Here is a 15510-nt window from a genome sequence, read left to right on the forward strand (position 1 = left end):
TGCCTGGTCGCGCGCCTCGCGCTGTAAGTGTTTCAAATGCAGTAAATGTGCCCACTTATCTGTGTTCACCTCTGCACACAAGCACTGTAAACCCCGTGTCTCTCACAGAGCCCACTCGCATAAAGCTGGCACAAGCCGCTCGAGTGTCAAAAGTAGGTCATGTGTCCACCCAGCTGTGCCCACACCTACCCACTGCCCGCTCTGTTACACAACCCCTCTGTACCGGTCAGGTTATAAACACGGATGCTGTGCCCGCTTCCACGCGCTCACACATCCGCTCTCTTACTTCGCCCCCGACGCCGCCTTCGAGCGTCGTGCTTCACACTGTATGTTCCCCGTCAAAAGCCACCGGGACGCTGTGTGTAAAACGGCCGGTCACCGCTGTGAGCGACCCGCCGTATCTAAGCACCAAGAGCGCGCGCATCACGCCCGCCCCTCCGTTTCGAGCTCTCGAGCCCGCGATCAGCGGCGATCAGAGCCCGGAGGCTATTCTGCCCCTGGCCGCACACGCGAAAGCGTGGGAAGCTATTCCAGGCGCGTCAGAATGGGTGCTGAGCACAGTAAAACGAGGCTATACTCTGCAGTTCGCTCGCCGCCCTCCGCGCTTTCAAGCGCGTGTCGAGACCAGAGTGAATGGGGAAGTAGCACATCTACTTCGAGCAGAAATAGCCACACTTCTGTGCAAAAGGGCAATAGAACCGGTTTCCCCTTCCATGAGCGAGTCGGGCTTTTACAGCCGTTATTTCCTCGTTCCCAAGAAGGACGGAGCTCTCAGACCAATTCTAGATCTGAGACGTTTGAACAAGGCTCTTATGAAAAGACCGTTCAAAATGCTCACAACCAGACAAATCCTCGCGCAAATTCGCCCGAGGGACTGGTTTATATCTCTCGATCTGAAAGACGCATACTTTCAGATCCAGATAATACCCCGTCACAGGCCATTCTTGAGATTCGCCTTCGACGGTCAGGTATATCAGTACACCGTCCTGCCGTTCGGCCTGTCTTTGGCACCTCGCACATTCACGAAGTGCATGGACACGGCTCTCGCTCCCCTGAGGGGTCGGGGAATGCGAATTTTGAACTACTTGGACGATTGGCTGATCCTAGCACAGTCAGAGGCCGAACTCATCGCCCACAGAACAGTGCTTTTAAGCCATCTGGACAGCCTGGGGCTTACGGTCAACTGGACCAAGAGCTCGCTCGTGCCCAGTCAATCAACCTCTTTTCTGGGTTTGGATCTGGACACTGTAGCGATGACAGCCCGCCTGTCGACACAGCGCGCGCGCTGCATTCGACGCCTGGCCGCGTCCCTCCGGCCGGGCAGCACCGTACCTCTCAAAACATTTCAGAGGCTACTGGGTTGTATGGCCTCAGCCGCAGCAGTGCTTCGGCTGGGTCTTTTACGAATGCGCCCGCTACAACGCTGGCTGAATGCCCGAGTGCCTCACAGAGCATGGGCTTCCGGCGGTATTCGCATCAGAGTGACTCAGAGCTGCGTTTCAGCTCTGAAGCCCTGGTTAGCGGCCGACTGGTACCAGCGGGGAGTGACAATGGGAGCTATCTCACACCGCAAAGTTATCTCGACGGACGCTTCCACCTCAGGCTGGGGCGCTCTGTTCGAGGGCAAACCGGCTTTTGGCCTATGGTCAGACCGGGAAAGATGCCTCCATATAAACTGTTTGGAGATGATAGCGGTCGAGAACGCGCTCAGGCGCTTCCTCCTATTCATACGGGATCACCATGTGCTAGTCCGCTCGGACAACATGTCCGTGGTATCCTATGTGAACCGACAGGGCGGTGTCAGATCCAGGAACCTGTGCGGGCTGACAGAACGCCTCCTCGTGTGGGCTTACCGCTCGCTGCGCTCGCTGAGAGCCGCGCACGTGCCGGGCCACCTGAATGTCGGTCCAGACAGACTGTCCAGGGACAACATTCCCCCGGGAGAATGGTCTCTGCACCCCCAGACAGTCCAGTTTCTCTGGCGCCTATTCGGCAGAGCGGAAATCGACCTCTTTGCGTCGAAAGACAATGCTCAATGCCCGAAGTTTTACTCGAAGAGCGAGGACGCGCTGTCCCAGACATGGCCCAGCCTCCCGCTGTATGCTTTTCCCCCAATCTCCCTGTTGCCACAGGTCATTTCGAGGATCAGAGAAACGCACCACTCAGTGCTGCTTATAGCCCCGCGATGGGAAAACCAAACTTGGTACCCAGAGCTAGTGAGGCTGTCGCACTCACCCCCATGGCCGATCCCGGTGAGAAAGGATCTCCTCTCCCAAGCCGCTGGATCGATCTGGCATCCCCATCCAGAGCGCTGGTCGCTGCATGCATGGGTGATCAACGGATACCCGTTGACCTGTCAGAAGGGGTCGTGAACACGATCACGCAGTCTAGAGCCCCCTCCACGAGACGGCTCTACGCGTCTAAATGGTCGGTGTTTTCTAAATGGTGCGCTACTCAAAACCTGGATCCGCGCGCATGCGGGGTCCCGCGGGTGCTCTCCTTCTTGCAAGAGCTGTTGGAAAAGGGCAGATCCCCTTCCACGCTCAAAGTATATGTGGCCGCTATTACAGCGTTCGCTGAGACGACGCTCGGCCGGGCAATGGGAAGGAATGAGCTCATTATCCGCTTCCTCAGAGGAGCTAGACGGATGAACCCCCCGCGGCCCCCCTCGGTTCCCTCGTGGGATCTGTCCTTGGTCCTGGCGGCCCTAAAGGCTTTTCCCTTTGAACCGCTTGAATCCGCGGATCTAAAGTATCTGTCGCTTAAAACCGTTTTTCTGATAGCTCTGTCTTCAGTCAAACGAGTGGGTGATTTGCACGCGCTATCTGTTAGCCCTGCATGTCTCGAGTTCGGGCCGAATGACTCGAAAGTCATTCTCAGACCGAGGCACGGTTACATCCCCAAAGCGATTGGAACCCCGTTTAGGGCACAAGTTATTTCCCTCTCGGCTCTGCCAGCATCCGATAGTGGGGACAGTGATAACCTCCTATGCCCTGTCCGGGCGCTGAGAGTTTACATCACGCGCTCCGCCGCTTTCAGGCGTTCAGAGCAGCTCTTTGTTTCCTTCGGCGGACGCACCAAAGGTCTTGCCGCCTCGAAGCAGAGCTTGTCCAGGTGGATAGTGGACGCGATAGCAGCAGCTTATGCCTCCAAACACCTGCAGTGCCCTCTGGGCATCAGAGCCCATTCCACTAGAGGCATGGCCTCGTCGTGGGCCTGGTCCAGCGGAATTTCTATCCACGACATTTGTACGGCGGCGGGCTGGGCCTCCCCGTCTACATTCGTGAGGTTTTATAACCTGGAAGTTCCTGCCCTACAGGCAAAAATATTGTCGGTATAAGTGACATGTATGCTCTGCCCAGCTCCCGTGTGCAGACTACGTTCATATGCTGGCGCTATTCTGGTAACTACTCAGGGTGAAGTGTTTGACTCAGACCGGCTGATCCGTTCTGTTTCCTATTTCCCGTTACGCGCTGTTATCGGTGCTGGCCCGCGCTGCTGGCCGCCTGCATTATTTTCTGCCGCACGGGAATTTTTCTCTTCATGTGAGACCGACTATGTCGTTTTCTCCTACCCTTATGAGTGCTTATGTACTGTATGGGCTCGCTCCGCCGGCCCTACTGTTGTACTGCTATGTTTATAGACCGGCCGCGCCGCTCTATTTCATATGCTGCATGAAGTGCATGTACTACGCTGGCCCGTCTCTCGACCGGCCACATTTTCCAGCAGAGTGTTTTCCCCGGTTCCCCTGGGATTCATGGGCTGGATGCTCGGCGCACACGGCGTTGACAAAGGGTTCCCGATGCGTAAGCTACTTACGCAATACGAGAGAACCTCTCGTAAGAGAACGTACTCGGTTACTAACGTAACCTCGGTTCTCTCTAGAAGAGGGAACGAGTATTGCGTAACCTGCCGTGTCGCGCCACGAGCTTTTGCGCTTCAGACTGCGAAAACCAGAATTTTAGCCTGTGAGCGCTGAATATATACACGCTGGCCACGCCCATTCTGACGGTTAGAAGGGTGTGGAGGGCGCGAAGCGCCCTCATTGGTTGCCGCGTTCAGAGCGCTCACCGATAGGCTTAAGCAGTTGCAGCCGAGCAGCCAATGAGCACGCTTATACAGCCTGCCTAGGTCTGTCGGCTGCTGCACTGCGTTGACAATGAATACAAAATTAAGGATAATTTTTTGGCTTCAGATCTCGAAGAAAGAAGACTTTCCCGATGCGTAAGCTACTTACGCAATACTCGTTCCCTCTTCTAGAGAGAACCGAGGTTACGTTAGTAACCGAGTACGTTTTTTATTATTTTTTACCTTTAATGTTAACAAGCAGGCAACGGATTTCACCCTCGGAAAACGTATGAAATTGAACATGTTTGAAAATATTGGTTGGCAAATACACTGTTAACCCTTGCTGTAAAATAAGGCCAAATTCTGACAATATCATACCATTTTCCATTAAAACAGTAATATACCGCAGAAAACAAAAATAGCCTACAGGAATATACTGTGAATTAACAGTGCTCAAAGTCGACACTCAGAGGCTGTTTTCCCAATCACACCCTATACCCTCATTCACTGTTCCCTACATTAGTTCACTAATATAGTCCCCTTGACAGTGAATGAAAAGAAGTGAGTGAATTGAGACACTGATGAACACCTGATAAGCAGAATCACTGAAGGACAGAGAAACAAGAACAGAATAAAGAGAAACACAAGAATAATGAACTGACTTCCAGCCACCGAGTGTGAAACCAGTTTACTAACCAGTTTAACATGATTTCTTTCATACAAAAGTTATTGTTGAGAATTAACAGATATTTAGTTGTTGATGTTTTATTGAAAATAATAAAGTTATTATCACCATGATGGAGATCAGTATTTGTTTTAGTTGGGCTCTTGAACCATTGACTTTATTATATCAATTTTTCTCTGACTGCTTTAACTATGAGTTTATAAAACACATTTGTTATGCCAAGAAATAATCAAGAGAAAGATGATCAGGTGTTTATGACTGTTGTGTTGATTACATAATCATCCTGGACATGTCTGATTCACTGATCTTAACCAGTGTAAAAGCTGTGGACTTATTTCTATTTCATATTAATCATATTTGTTAATCTATAACGTGAAATACAATGTTTCTGTAATTAGTTATTCTGAAGTATATTGAAATAATATTTTAATAGTGCTTTAAAATATCTCCTGCTTGTCTTAGACACAAACAGACATCAACAATCAGCATATGAATCTCAACAATGGTGACAGTAAAAACTTTCATGTCGCAATGCATGCTGGGTTCCAGGATAGTATAAAACTCCCAGCATGCACTCCTGCATGAATGAATAAATAAAAATAAATTATTGCCACCACTGATGAGAGACATATGCAGATTTTTGATATCTCTGTGTTTCTACAAGACATTGTAGCTCTGTTTCTTTTTTAGGCTGTGCATTATATGTGTTCAAAAAAATATCATCGTAACTTCTTACTGTAGTTTCACAGTGGTGGTAATATAACACTTAAGATAGAGGATTAAAAACTGAGACATTTAGTGAATGAACAGGCTATATGATGATTTTTTTTTCATCATAATCAATATAACCGCAATCATTCACAAACCGTGTGTGTGCACAAATGTGACTTACAAAAACACAGTTCAGTCAGCCAGTGAAAAACTAATGTTATAAAGTCAAGGGTCAGCATCCCAACTAAAGCAAACACTGATCTCCATCATGGTATAACTACAAACCAAACATTTTCAATTAAACATAGCAATAACAATTTCTGTAGATGTATGACAGAAATAAAGTCATACTGTTAATAATAAGTGTAATAATGTGTAATGGCTGGAAGTCAGTTGTAGTTCTTCTGTTTCTCTATTTTCTGTTTGTGTGTTCCTCTTTCCTTCAGTGATCCTGCTTGTTAACAGCAGGTGTTCATCACTAATGCTCAACAATCACTTATTTCACTTATTCACTTATTATTCAACATATTCACTTAATTATCTCACTGCAACACTGCGTCAATGTTACTTTTTACTCTTTGTAGTGTGGATTTTCCTGTGGGGTTGAAAGGGTTAACATTGTAAGATAAAAAGTCACACCCATGAAATGTATTTTAACAGTAATAAACTGTAAGTTATAAAACAGGTTTATACTGGAACACTGTTGCCAGTAGTTTACTGTAAATTGTATTTTTTGGGTCACCGTTGTGCAGAAGAGTAGAGCCTGTGCTTCAGTCCAGCAGAAGATCTACAAACATTGATGATATTCTGCATGTTGCTTTATTTAACAGGCGGTGACTGTGTAGTTGCTGGTCCAGTGGAAATCTTTTTATGTTCAATAGTTTTTTAGTGGTTTCAAATGAAAGAAGTTCACAGTAATACTTTGCTCACATTATTTATGCATTATAAATTTTAGTAATACATTTAAATGACAGTTGGTCAATTTAAGGCAGTCGGTTTCTGCAAGTGAAATTAGTTAACTTGAGTTTTAATTTAGTGGATTTTTACAGTAACATACTGTAGATTACAGCAGGGACGTCGTTTGGCCTATTTTAGGGGGGCTGAAGCTACCCCAAAATGTTCCTAAGCCCTCCTAAATGATAATAAGAACAACAATAACAATTCGATTTATCAATAACCATATCCTCATTCATATTTAGACGCAACAAATGATATATATAAAGCTACAAAAAATAGCCGAAAAGTCGGAAGTTGGACTGAAGTACAAAGAGTCGTTGTGCTATCAAGATGATGCACCGCACCGTCTCGTTGAATTGGTGTGAACTGTGGCAGCTTTCAGAGCGTTGCAGACCGGAGCGCTGCAAGAAACTGGAGGATTCATCTCGTCTCGTCGTTACTCTAGTCTGAAGTTGAACTCGCCCCCCTTTTACTCTTTTACTGTAAAAAACCTGGTAAGGTCTAACAGTGTAAACATCTTTTTAAACAAGAAAATGATGTTGATTTAAGAGAATCAGGGCCAATTTCTTTGGCAGTTTGTTATATTAGTCAGATGTTAGATAATTATATACTTTTTAAATATTTTATTTTTAAATATCAAATTGGTGTTAGTATGGTGAAAAAAAATCTGAACATTTTAGTAACTAAGCAGAATTGTATTAGGTTTAGTAAAAACAATTTATATTGTTTACATGGTACAATTTCTGATAAACTACTTTTTTTATTGCTTGACACAAATTTTATGATTTCAATTCAGTTCAGTGCTTGTGATTTGATTCAATATTGACTCATTTGGATAAATATTAGGTAGGCTACACAAGATAGGCATTCATTTTTCTCAAGACAAAAAAAAACAACAAAAACTCACCTAATCAGCCCAGACATATAATGCGTTTTTTTTAATTATAACACCAACAACTGTATTTAACATTGTTCATTAGCTAGAGATCATCCGTTCACGTGACGCTAACAGTTATAGGGATCTGTCGCGTCACATTTACAAGCGCCAAAACGGTATTTATTGCTTGAATTTTGAAATAAAATTGACAGAATCTGAGAGATGAGATTATTTTTTATAACATAAGTATCCTGCTCTGTCTTGTCTGTCGGTCTCCGTGTCCTCTTTGCTTTGCAATGTTACTGTGCGTGAGAAAATTGATGTGTGGCGTCACGTGAGAGCGTGAAAGTTGGCAGCTATGGGCCTTAGCAGACAAATCAAATAAAAAACAGTGCGAGCGAGGCTACATTAGTCACATTAGAAAATGAAGTTGTAGGTTGCGTTTGAAATGAATAATTACGTATCTTATTTATCTGAGGTAAAGTAAACCAAATAATCACGTATGCTCGATAAAGAATTAGACGGCACAATGAGCCCATCGGGCGGTTGAATTTAAAAGATTGATTTTGCTAGCCGTTCGCGGGTTTCCATGGTAACGTCGCTGGTGGGCGGGGTGCTGAACCAGAGAACGCGCATTATGACGTCTGATAATTCCATGTAGCCTGGGTGTCTCTGTGTAGTCTTGCTAATTATTCAGTCTCATATGCCATGTATTTACCAGGAGATGAAAAATAATTCAAGTGGAATAACAATATGTGAAGGAGCTGAAGGAGACGGAGCTGAGCTCCGGCATGGTGTGTTGTGGACCCGAGGAGGCGGAGCTGCGCTCCAGCCCAATTTAACCTATGTATATGGTAATAACAATGTTAATTTAGTTCTGCTTAACGGTTCCTGAACGCTGTAACTAACAGCTGCCCAGCCATTGTTTTTAATACGAGCTGCACTAGGTCTATATCTGTATTCTAAGAGTTATTATTACTTGTATGGATCTCGTTAATAACTTGACAACACTTAAATGTGTATTCTTACAAGTTAAAGAACAAATGTTTGTGCAATTCCTTTTTTTTCACCTTTTATGAGGCCAAAAAAAAAAAAAAACTGTCTGGTAAAAAGTCACTGTGGCAGGTGGTCAAAAAAGTTAAAGTCCGCGTGAACCGGAAGTTGCAAACGACTTTTCTCCAGTGTTGTGACGTATTTCCCAGTGAAAAGGCATATTGAACAGAGGGCAGGGTTTTACTCTAGCGCTCCTCCTCTCCATCTCTTGCTCATAGCAGACTAACGGTTTGAGGGGAGTGGTTAAGCGTTTCCCAACCCATGCAGTCAAACCTACGTCGTCAGAGAAGGAACTCCATTCCAGTCCGGAAGTAACTTTTCAGACTTTGATTAAAGATTACGACGGCAAACCATTTTTTTCTGTGTATTAACTTGCACAGATTAATTTTTCACCACAAGACTAGTAATATGCGCTAACAAATTAAATAGGGTCAATTTTGATTTCAGTTGGACTTTAACTTCAGGCCCTGATCATGGGATAGTAAAGTGTCCATCATATGCGCACTTCAGAATCTCGCCGGAAGTAGTAGGTCATCCGGGTACTTCTCGCCTGCTGTTTTTCGAATTCTATGATTTCGGACATACCACTCTGCTCATGTACTGTTTTTCGCATACTATATAGTAGGGAAGTATTTGATTTCGGGCGCAGCTTAAATGTGCATAGGGCGTCCTCAGGCTGCTGGTATGGATTGAAAACACAGTACATCAGAGTATCCAGCGCTCATAATGATTACGTCGACGCATTTGGGTATAAATTCAATAAATATTATTCCTCTCTATAGAAATCTGATGTAAATCTATGAGAATCTATCAATATTTCTCCAAATCTGCACATTTTTGAGCTAAAAGCCCTGAAGAACGTTGTTTTGTCAAGAGTTGTCATGACGACAGCACAGGAGTTTTTTTCTGAATGAAAGCTGACGCTCATAATTCATATTAAAGGTATCGACTCATTTTTTCATTACATAACTCCTGACACAAATTAAGACATAACTGTCACTATGAGTTTCTCAGAATACAATAGTGGTCAAATACTGAAACTTGAGTCTTATATCTTTTTAATGATGTATAGTTTGTCAAGGTAATAACATTAAATCTGATAGTAACTTTGAACTATAAAAAAAAAAAAGCTTCAGTGTGCCGGTGTTACGGATCAACTGGGGATCATGTTAACTGGGGGAACGCGCGTGCACGCAGATTTTTTTCCCAGTTTTACCTGGATTTCCAGCAGATGTTAGACGGCTACAGATTCGTCGCAGCCATTTTTCACGGATCCATGATTAAAAACGTATGTTTCACCAGTTGTATACACACTGGTATGCATAATAAAGCGATTTGTTTTTGAAGTGTATATTCCTGCGTATTTGACGCAATTTCAAAGAAGTTTAACATACTTTAGTGTCAAGCTCAGAAACCACGCCTATGTTAACATGGGGCATTCGGTTTCACTGGATGAACAGACTTGTCAGCGCACTTCAGAAGACTCTTCTCAACATTAGTGTATCATATTTTCTGTAGTGTGTTGTCATGAGTTCTAATCACAAATAACAACAGATGTAGATTAAATGAAAGTAGCTAGACTACCTAAAAGAAACATAAATTGCAAAGTACATTTTTTTCCAGTTGCATTTATTGATCTGCATATAGCCTAATTTTATAATGGATCTATTATTTTTTATATAAAAACACTTATCAGCTTATTTTACTCTGCTGATTATATTAAGATCTCTTTTCTTAACCAGCTCTGACACCTGTATCCTTTTCCCTGGACATAAAGCAGCTATGCTTATAGGGTCATGAAGTTAATTATCTCATGAACTTGTAACATTCAACAGATTTATAAAATAAAAAATAAAAACTAATTTTGACTCTTCTCCTTTCAGAACAATTCTATATAGCAAATATAGTAATATTGAATTGTACATTGTGTTGAGCTTTCCTGTAGCTCAAACAGTAGAGCGTTGGCGCTTACAACACCAAGGTCATGGGTTTGATTCCCAGGGAAAGCAAGAACTAATAAGAATGTAAATGTGTAGCTTGAAATGCAATGTAAGTCGCTTTGGATAGAAGCGTCTGCCAAATGTGTACATGTACATTATGCTCAGTAGCAGCATGAACTTGAATGTTGTGTATCTAATGTCTTGTATTGGACATGTAGAACACTTTGTCTTTAGTGATTAAAGTCCTGTGAAAAACACTGAGAGGCAACCACAAATTGTATTACTGAAATAAGCAAAACATATGATATAGTGATAATGAATTATTACAAATATATACTGATATTCTCTATGGCTAATATACTCATAGGCCTACATCACTAACCTCTTAATCATTTGTCACCTCACACGAATAGCATGACCCTCTCTAAAACAAGAGGAAATGCTTTATTGTTTACTTTTTTGCTGACCTCTTTAACAAAAGAAATATGACACAATCTTTTTATGTAATATAAATTTAAATTATGCCAGTTCTCTTCATTTGACTGGTACCATGAATCTCATTAACATATTCTCTTTACTTGTTATGAATCATGTGCTTTCATTATTGTTGTCTGCTAACCGTTAGGAACAGATTAAAAGGTCTATAAATGAAGTGTCATTGTTGTTAGGCCATATACTGCCACAGCAAATGGATGCAATTAAAGTTAGACAAATCAAAAACTTTGCAGGATAACCAATATCCCGACCGCTGCTCAAGAAAGGAGCGTGATTATATAAAGAGGAGATGTGAAAATTTCACAATGAAGGGTGATGGTGTGTTAAATTGTTCTCAAAAAGATAATACAACTGTGACATTTATTTACTAATATAACTACATTAGATGGAGAGCAGCATAGGTATTAAGGCCAAACTGGCCAATGGGTAAGAAACATGTATACATATACATTACAAAACAAGTAAATGTTCTTCATAAACATGTAACTTCAGTCTATAGTTTGTTCTCCCTTCCTTAGATTGAATGTTCAGAATGTTGAAGGTGGGACTGTGTGGTCAGATCTTCCACTGCTGGCAAATACAGCTGTCCTGCATGCACATTTGCCTTTTCTTTTTTTCTTTTTTTTGTTATTGTTGCTTTCATACCTGTTAGCTAATAAATATGTTTGTTGAACATTCCCTGAATAAATGCTGTGGGTAATTCACTGGATCCATAAGCTATGGCTTCTCAATTTTCAACACTCTTTAGGAACATTTATGGAGTGTAGCCTACTGTATGCTTTATGCTTTAACTCATTCCTCAGTAACATTAAAATAAATAATAAATAAATGCTTGACATCCCTTTTACCACAGCAGTATTGCTGCTCAATTTAAATTAAGCCACAAATTGGCATCATAACAATAATCTGCGAATACACATGCACTGCAAAGACACAATGTCAATGGCATAATTTATTGGATCAGTGGTTCGGAGTGTGTATCAAACTGCCAAAGTCACATGATTTCAGTAAACGAGGCTTCGTTACGTCATAACTGTTTCAAAACGTTTAAAAATGTCAATGGTTCACCACTGGGGGGCGATGATCTCTGTGAACCCATGAATCATGCAGATTCACTGAGATTGAACAAGTGTCTGTGGGTTTTACCTGATCTCTGATCAGTTTTATACATTTGTAGACATTTTAATTAGACATTAGTATAATTAAAAGCAATAATAGTAGTTAATAGTCTCTTATTGGCCTGTTTAGCTGAGCCATCCATAAAATACACCGACACTGCCTCACGGTGCAGCACTAAAGCAGATGAACTACCTTTTACAAAACTTGTTTGATTGTCTTCTGCTTAAGGAAATACTTTTATTCCTTAATCTGATCATGTTAGTTTATACAGTTATTCTTTGTTCATGTTAGTTCACAGGGGATTTACTAATGTTAACAGAAAACTTTTGTATTTAAAAATGTATTAGTAAATGTTTAAACTTAAGGTTATTAAATGCTGTATAGTATTGTCCATCATGGGTTCATGTTAACTAATGTAGTTAATGTTAACAAATGAAACCTTACTGTAAAGTTTTAGCAAGTAGACAATGTGTCTGAAAACAACCGACATAAACACATTTGACCCAGTGAGCAAACCAAGGGTGACATTGACATGAAAGAACCTTAAAGATTAAATGAAATGAATGTGTAAACTAACATAAATAGATCAACGCTTTCAACCTTTTTATTGTTACAGTGTTGGTAGTATATTTAAATGAACAATGTGTAGTCTTTCTCCATGTTACCTTTACCTTGATATCCCTGTTTATTTGTCAGCAAAAGTCTGCTGGATGAAGATGAACACGTTAGTTGATCATCATAGATCTGAGTCATTTTCTCTTTCTGTCTTCAGTCTGAGTGGATGCAGTATTACAGAGGAACAGAGTCTCATCCTGACTTCAGCTCTGAGATCAAACCCGTCACACCTGAGAGAGCTGGACCTGAGCGGGAATAAACTAGGAGACTCTGGAGTGAAGCACTTATGTGCCGTACTGAAGGATTCACACTGTAAACTGGAGAGATTGAGGTCAGTCACATTCACATACAAGAATCAAAATGCTTAAAATCACTTCAACAGTTTAAACTAAAACACTTTAACACTGTATTTGTGCAAACTGAGTATTTTGTGATCTGGTGAAATAAAGATGAAGATCTCTCTTCCTCTCTCTGTTTTATTTGCTTATGAAGATGATGTGACTTTACAGAATAAAGAGTTTTCTTTTCTTCTGTCTTATTTTCTTCTCTCTCTCTGCTAATGTAGGTTAAGAGGCTGTGATATGACAGATGAAGGTTATTCTAATGTGACTTCAGCTCTGAAATCAAACCCGTCACACCTGAGAGAGCTGAACCTGAGCGGGAATAAACTAGGAGACTCTGGAGTGAAAAACCTCAGTGATCTACTGATGAACCCACAACTCAAGCTGGAGAAACTAGAGTTAGTATCATTATACTGTACAGCAATTACAGTGTGACTGAAGTTTATTTATTTGAAGACAGCAGGGCTTATGTGTCATTGTTTATAGCAGTGCACTTTCTGGGTTTCCCCTATTGCTCACAGGGGGTTAAAGTGGGATGTGAGTGTGCCGTACGGACTCTTATTCTGGCTGTACTGAAGACGAAGCGGTTTGACCAATCAGATGAAAGGGGTGTTTCAGCGACGCCCACATGTGCAAACGAAATATCAAAGCCATAAACCGATTTGTAAACCACAAACGAAAAATTAGAAATCGAGCCGAAATCTCATTTTCCGTTTATTAAACTAAACGAAACACCGAATAAACGATCCGTCTTTTCATTTCTCATTATTCCATTCCAAACAGGAAATGAAATGATCAGATGATACACGGACCGTGTCGTGTGTTCATTCGTCTTTTGATTTAATATTGAAAGTAGAAAAACGAGAAAACACTTCCTTTTTCGTCTTTTTATTTTTTCAGAAAAACTAAAAACAAGTATTCAGCTTGATTTTTCACTTTTCGTTCTCAGGTAGAAAGTTGGGGGGGGGCTGGGTCTGGGGGCGGGGCTTTAACATTTCAAAGCCGCGATGTACAGAAAATCACACAAAGATATAGAAAAAAATGTATAAAAACATTTTGGATCAATAAAACTAAGAAATAACATAACTCCAGAAAGGCCACACTGCAGACATTTCACATGCAAATCAAATTAAATCGGCTAAATTACCTGTGCGAGCAGGCTCTAAGTACAGCACAACATCGATGCACCGAAAAAATAAATAATTAATTTACTAAATTAAATTAGAACAGAATATACCTTTCTAATAAATAAAAATACAAAACGAAATAAATCAGAATCAAGTCACAAGATGAGAAGCAAATGTGTGCAAAATGCCTAAAGTGCAGGGGAACATATTCAAAACACAAGCCACAAATAGTTAGATTAGATAACCCTGACAGATCAATAAATAAAATAAAAATAAAGAAATTATTAAAATAACGATAGTAGCCAGAATTTTCAACTTTGTCTTTTTAACTGCAGAAACAACAATAAATGCTAAACTGGAGAGGCAGTCTTTTAGCTAAACATGTTCACAGCATCCAAAAATCAAATTAGAACCGGCTGAAAAGTTTTGAAATCACTTGTACCCGATACCTGATCGAGAGAACAAACCCAGTCTTTCACTCTGTCTGTGTCCGTTGGAGTCTTTTGTGCGCGCGGATAAAATACATTCTAAAACACTTAACGTGAAAAACGTTTAACGACTTAATCTCCTAAAGTAGTTAAATTAAAATATCAAATTATGTAAAGATAACGCTTTACTATAGGAGGAACGCATTGCGTTCATATTCTGGGTTCATCTGCTTATCATAGTACGGTTTCTTAATAAAGTGTGTACTGTGTACATTAAGCCACGTTAAAGTGCCTTTTAAGCGTTTTAAAAGCTTTTTTCACGTCAAGCATTTTAGAATGTCCCGTGGAAAACCAACTTGTTAACGTTGGCCGGCAGAAGTGCGATCATGGTTTTCCTGATGCTAAATCCAGCCTTGGAGAATATCCTTTCTGATGGTGTACATCCACACTTTAGATTTTCTTATCCCAGACATTGTTAAAGATTTAAATCCTTGCCGCCAAGACGCTCCTCTGTCGGTCACGGATTGAAAGTGAAACTTAAATCTGTCACGCGGCGTTTGGATTTATTCACGCACGTTAAAAAATATTTATTAAAAGCTTCTTTCTTTGCACATTTTTATATACAGCATTATCATAATAGGCTGAATATTAACGTATTGACAGAAAACCGGTAGTTCTATGTGAAATCAGACATTGAGCGCCCTCATATAGCCAAAGTGGCATGATCATCGTCTCATAACACCTCTGCGAAGATTCGACCGTGAGATCGGTAGTCGAATCCGGCTCCTCCAATCGAAGCATCGAATCTTCGACTATTCGGGGTCACCCCTAATATATACAGTATATACTTTTTTTTTTCATCAATCTCTTTATTAAATTTTGAACATGAAATAAGAACAAACAAAGTTCCCCTTCACATACAAAGAAAAAAAATACAAAAACATAAACACCAAGAATCAACAAAAATAAACGACAAACAACATAGTAACAATGAAGGAAACAAAACAAAATAAACACACATTAACTAATAGCTGTGAGTGACGGTCCAAGAACTACTGCCCAGTCATTTGCAGCAAAAAACGTGGGACACTAAG

The 15510-nt window shown here is 41.3% G+C and overlaps 1 protein-coding gene across 18 annotated transcripts in view; it reads left to right on the forward strand.

Annotated features, from left to right (window-relative positions):
* The window catches only part of LOC311090947 (uncharacterized protein), a 228180-nt gene that overhangs the window by 201998 nt on the left and 10672 nt on the right, over positions 1-15510 (forward strand). For 15 of the 18 annotated variants that reach the window (XM_084126594.1, XM_084126605.1, XM_084126600.1 and 12 more), the window contains 2 exons: positions 12678-12851; positions 13086-13259. The exons of the other annotated variants lie outside the window; for them this stretch is intronic. In XM_084126594.1, coding sequence (XP_083982720.1) covers positions 12678-12851; positions 13086-13259 — 348 coding nt within the window. The remainder of the gene's footprint in view (positions 1-12677; positions 12852-13085; positions 13260-15510) is intronic. 18 annotated transcript variants of the gene reach the window in all.

This window comes from Abramis brama (assembly GCF_963993115.1).
Source record: "Abramis brama genome assembly, chromosome: 1".
In the NCBI taxonomy this organism is placed as follows: Eukaryota; Metazoa; Chordata; class Actinopteri; order Cypriniformes; family Leuciscidae; genus Abramis; species Abramis brama.